Source organism: Gymnoscopelus microlampas, assembly GCF_963454915.1.
Source record: "Gymnoscopelus microlampas genome assembly, chromosome: 19".
Lineage (NCBI taxonomy): Eukaryota > Metazoa > Chordata > Actinopteri > Myctophiformes > Myctophidae > Gymnoscopelus > Gymnoscopelus microlampas.
The window spans coordinates 24844014-24850013 of record NC_139956.1 but is presented as its reverse complement, the minus strand read 5'-3'; the positions used below and the strand labels follow the sequence as shown (position 1 = coordinate 24850013).

Genomic DNA, 6000 nt, shown 5'->3' with positions numbered 1-6000 from the left:
CAGGTCTTAATGGGTTAAAGTGATGTAGTATCACTAATGACTCGTATTGATGGCTGTGTGAGTGAGAGAGAGAGTCTGCGGTCTGATTGATTGATCGATACATTAATTGACGGTCACGGAGCGTTTAGCAGCGCTGGTTCACGCGTGAACAATAAACATGTAAAATACCTCTGTGTCACATAATGACTCTCACTGCTCATTTTATGCAGCATATAAATCCCTAACGACGCTCATCAAACTGTCCATATTTCACACGTATAACTGATGAGATATTTTTATCCGATGAACAATGAACGAGGTACAATTTGTACCATACTGTCATAGCTGCACTGGCCCATTAAGACCAGAGGCCGGTTCTACAAAATCAGTAGTTCTCACACTTTCAAGATTTTTCCAAAAATGTCCAAAAATAACAGATGTATACAATCTTGTACATCTGCTATTTTTTAATAGCCAACTTAAAAGCCTAAAATGACAGACGCTTTCCGGGTTTTAATGGGCTAGAGATCATTCAGTTTGTTTTCTTATTAAACCTACATGATTAGTAGAAACTGGCTAATGCTAAGTGGCTAAATGAAAAGCATATGAAGAGTATATGGAGTAGTTTTGAAATAGTCCAATGATTGATTCCCGATGATATTCGGGGTAATGGTGTTGAGATTCTGTGCCATGTGTCTGAAGATTGTTGGCATGTTCAGAAGCACAGCTTGACATTTTGACGAACAAAACAATGCATCACTTCAACAGGCCAAACTGCTTTTATGTATTAATTCAAGGCGTTACTGTTGAGTGTTACATTGAAGGCACTACTGACAGTGTTACATTGAAGGCACAACTGACACCCGTATTGACAGCTTCTAAAAACAAAAGCTGATTGATCACTGTTGTGGTGTTAACAATCAGTTCCACTACTGAAATCGGGGGTCTTTTATCTCACAAGAGAAGAGATCCGTTTCTCTGGTGATGATCAGTAAGTTAAATATATCACTTTCCCATTGCTATTGGCAGTGAAGATAATTCAAACAAACAGCCAATTCAAGTGGAGCCGTAGCGCAGTGGATTTGGTGTTTTGTCTGAAGACACAGCTGAGCGCTTGTTTGAACGCCTGGGCTCGAGCTGTCACGTCTGGATTTCAGAGGGTTTAATTTCACATAAGAGCTCAGGCTGTCATTCATGGTTCCATCTCCTGTGAAAAGCATCCAGGAAATTTGATGATTTGTGCAATTTTCAAGCGCTGGGGGGGGGGAAACTGGACCTAAGTACCGACTGGCTTGGCAGACTGCAATGTGCGTGCAAAAGAAAACACAACCCAAAGAACCCGTGCACATTAATTTCACATTACATTCGTAGTGCCGTCGTTTTCCAACAACATCACAGTGAGAGCTCACAAACACATCTTGAAGTAGTTACTACTTACTCTGTTAATTACCATAGAGGAAAAATGTTCCCCAGTCATTTAGTTAACCCATTAAATCCGGGAAAGCGTTTTAGATTTGAGTTATATACCTGTATATAGCAACATACGTTTTTCAGAAAACTCTTAGGATTTAGAGCATTTCACTTGTGCCGTGCTGCGAGCTTGTACTGTACATCTGCAATTTTTGAACATTATTTTGAAAAATCTGTTTGGAAAATCTTGATTTTTGAGGGGGTCCCTGGCACAAAGCATTTTCATATGGGGGTTCCTCGGCCATATACATATCATTTTGGGGCCCTTGGGGTCCTCGACACTAAAAAGTTACTACTGATTTATAAGGCATTTGTAGAATTGGCCTCAGGTCTTAGTGGGTTAAGAACATCACAGTCTGAGTTTGTCACATTACTGTAGGCGGCGTGCCCATCTGCCTCATCGTTAGCCAGGCACAATGCATTTAAAATGGAAGCGTGTTACCCTATACCTTCTTCTCCATCAAAGAGTTAACAGAGAGTGTCCATTTCCATGGTGATCCCCGCTTTGGTGCGCCCAAGATGGCCACGGCTGAATTGTTGTCAGACATACGGGCTAGATCAGAGGTCTTCAACAGGGAATCCGGGACCCTCAGGCGTCCTCAGAGTTACTACAGGGGGGGGGGGTCGCCAAATCTTTGTGTGATATGATTTTTTATTTTTACATTAACCACTTGGACCCTAGCATCCCTTTTCTGAGGAGAACTTTAGCCAAAAGAAAAGCAGATCTACAAGCTCACAACGCCTCGCACTGTGAGGCTTGTAGATCTGCATTTTTCTGGGCAAATAGGTAATTTTGTAGACTGGAAAAAGAGCAGACCAAGCAAGAAAAAAAAGTTGAAGCTGAAACACAATTTTTCACAATATAGAGGGGGTCCCTGCTTCATCTCTCTCTCAGCTTAGGGGGTCCTTGGGGGGTCTTCAAACGTAGATGGAACACAGGACAAAATATAAAGCTGCAATCTGTTTGTACTATGCTCAATGTCTCCCTATCCCGATGGACAAGAGGTAATGGCAACGATGTGTCCGAAACTATAATAAAGTTGTCCAATCCCGTGTGCCATCTGTTTCACACGGTCTAGAGTCCCCCACCGCACCGGCCGAGTCACACCAAATACCAGGTGTTTGGTGGCCCTAAGCAAGACTTGTTAAAACACTTGCAGCACATGCACCAAATCACACACACGCACGCACGCATACACTACCATAGAATAAAAAGGATGCCCACCATCCTTCCATCCTGACATGGTTCTCACCTGTCACCACTAGAGACATACAGTATTACACCTCATTCGAGGTACCTGTCAATCAGTCTGTCACAGCAAGTGTTCAGGCTATTTGAGAATCTTGTGAACATCCAAGTACCTTTGTAGAGCAGATGATCATACTTCAAGGTATCTAAATATCTGTCTATTTACTTCTTGATTGCCTGCGAGCATGAGCTTTCTTCCTGCTCCTGCAGAAACCGTAGAAGAGTATGTCAGACAAAACATGTCTCTTCTGGATCACATAGTCAGCGACGCCCGATTGACTTTACCTGTATAAGTTCGCTCCTCAACGCTGCTTGAGCTAGTTGCATCTGTCAGGTGCCAGGAAGGTGTTAGAGCAGACATCTTCATTGGAAATTATTAATATAGCTGATCTGCCATCACTAGAGAGCCAAGCTTTCTCAAGAAGTGTGACCGTTTGAGGTGGTAATGTTCACTGGTTTCTCAATTAGCCAGAACAATTTCCGTGACTATGGTGACAGGATCCTGCAGGTGACTTCACCTAGGACTAGGAGTTTTTATAGGCGTTTCTATAGGCCTTTTGTGTAGTTATTCTAAGCAAGTCAGTGCATTCCAGAGACTTACGAGGTTCTGTAAATGCATTGTGAAAACAATACAGAAATGTGTTGATATGAAAAAGATCATGTGGCCCCCCCCTCAGTGGTTGTGGCCCTAAGTAACCAGACTCCTTATGCCAGCGGCCGGCCCTGACAAATACTATTAAAATGGTACCCAATGCCTTCCTGCTTGGCACTCAGCAGCCAGCATCAAGTGTTGGATTGGGGATTAGTCCCTGTGACATACTAGCATCATGTCCAGGGGTGTACCTGTACATCATGGTTTCCTCACGCTAAGGAAACCGGGGATAGGCTCCTGACCTATGGGCCACATGGCTTAGGAAACGTTCCCAAGGCAGATTGGTTCAAATAACATTGTAACAAGTTGTCGCATTTACTCATGTATGTAAACACAGTACTGTACTGTACATACATACTGGTGTAGTGGCATTGTACATTTGTGTATCAGTCCACTGTAATTTTTTCTTTTTTTCCCCACTAGATTTTGCTGAGTGAGCCATAACGACCCAATAGTAATGTCCCATTGGTTTTTCAATTTGCAGCTGTGCTTAACAGTCGGCGAGCTATTGCATGGGGTTCAATTCCTCTGGTGGTGTGATTTTTATGTAGCGTATACATCCACATCATTATGACAACATTACTGTCACAGAGTTTTGAAGTATTCCTCTTCTGCTGAGCTGGTCTTAATGGAGTCAGTATCGCAAGTCTTCCCTTCATTGTAACTAATGAATACTTACTTGCCATTATTATTGTAGTAATTGATGATGTTGTTGTTATTTTATACAGGCTGTGGCGTGTTTGAACAAAGTCTTGTTTTCCCCATTTGTGGCCGGCACCAAGCTTTTAGTCACGTCATAGCATATCTACAAGCTTGTAGACAGTGCAGGCTTAATGCAAGGGCTTTAGGTGCTGCAGCACAGGGCACCAACCTCGGGTTGGCTGCTGAAGGAGCGCTAAAACGGTGAAATGTGACGGTGAAGCGACAATTATTCGCGCTTCTCATGTGGAGGAGGACATTTTAATTAAAAAAAAGACCAGTATACTGTATATCACGCATATTCATTCCAATTGGCTACTGTGACTGCCTATGAATTTCACAGACCTGGGTAGGCAACCCGGCCTGGCGGGATCACGCATATCTGACAAAAACATTTCTGCAATTTGCTCTCGACTCATCCAAAAGTATATTAACATTTGGGACATGAACAATTTCCGGGTCACGGTGGAGGAGGCGAGGAGGCAGAAATATTACTACTACGGTGTAGCTATAGGGTGCACTCTGACATTAGAAAGGACACTTTAAGAATGTACTAATTCATTCAGTGAAATAATACCTTTGTTCTAGTAACAGCTGAGGTTTGGTTATGTGCTAATTTTCAATCTTCACAGCCCTCATTTGTGAGAACACACTTGCCCTGGTCAAATTCATTCAGATAAATGGGGAAATCTGTATAGCGCTGTTCTAGTGTCCACTGAAAGCAATTGACTAATTACACACATTCACTCATTTACACACACGCACACACACACACACACACACACACACACACACACACACACACACACCGGTGTGTCTGAGAGAATTGCTGCTCGTTCTATTGTATTTGATAACCATACTCATAACTGTGATTATTTGTCTGTGTTGCAGGCGTTTCCCTGGAGAATGTGTATGACTACAGCGAGTACTGGGAGGTGGCCAGAGGCCTGTATGCGCCGTTCGACTGCACCGCCACCATGAAGTCTGGCAACGCGGACGTCTATGAAAATGAGATACCTGGTGGACAGTACACAAACCTGCACTTCCAGGTATGACCCTGTTACTGCTACTGGCACTTTAACCACTTGACCCATTAAAACCGGGAAAGCATCTGTGTCATTTTAGATTTTTTTGCAAAAACGTTCAAAACATTGCAGATGTACAAGCTCGCAGCGCGGCTGTGAACTTGTACATGTAAAGTGGTCAAAATGATTGTGATGCTATGTAGTATACTTTTGCTGGGGACCCCTTGGAGTCCCCAGAACCCACATTGAAAATATACTACATAGTACAAATTAAGCATCACTCACGCCTATGTCGTTATGTTATTACCACAGCAACCAATGCAGATAGGTTGATAACATTTCTGAATATACATCCGTTCTGATCACTTGCAGATAACAGTGTGGACAGTCAGTTCTAAAGATCACATTTCAGAAACAAATTGCACTTCCCTGCGGTCTGAACAAAGCCTATTTGCATAACAAGAGAACTTGGATGCGAGACACGACTAACAAGGGCAGCCTAAAGGTGTGCATAATAGTTGAGCCCAGTGGCTCATCACAAACCACCAAACTGCACCATTATGTTGAAATATAGATCTAATATATGAAGTTTCATAGCCTGGCGTGGCGAGTTGACGATTCTGTGTATTCAAAGCAGACAGAGTAAGACATTATGCAAAAAAGAAAAACGGTCTGAAAAGTTTGACAAAAACAAAACATCCAAACTAGAGATTAAAGGATTCTTGGTGGCAGGCTTCAAGCTGTGTCAAATATGAGTTGGTGTGCAGTAGAATCCTTACGCCTGTTTTGTTTGCTCCAAGTGACGACCCTCTTGGGCTTACATTAGTGTCTCTAGATCCATGGTACATTGTCAAAGTTACGTATACGATAACCACCCAAGCGAAAATCTGACACTTCTTCTTCTTATCCTCAAAGATGTTCTGTAT

The 6000-nt window shown here is 42.7% G+C and overlaps 1 protein-coding gene across 1 annotated transcript in view; it reads left to right on the top strand.

Annotated features, from left to right (window-relative positions):
- The window catches only part of LOC311034334 (pyruvate carboxylase, mitochondrial-like), a 454227-nt gene that overhangs the window by 396330 nt on the left and 51897 nt on the right, over nucleotides 1-6000 (top strand). Inside the window, exon 20 of the mRNA XM_084042211.1 lies at nucleotides 4941-5098. Coding sequence (XP_083898337.1) covers nucleotides 4941-5098 — 158 coding nt within the window. The remainder of the gene's footprint in view (nucleotides 1-4940; nucleotides 5099-6000) is intronic.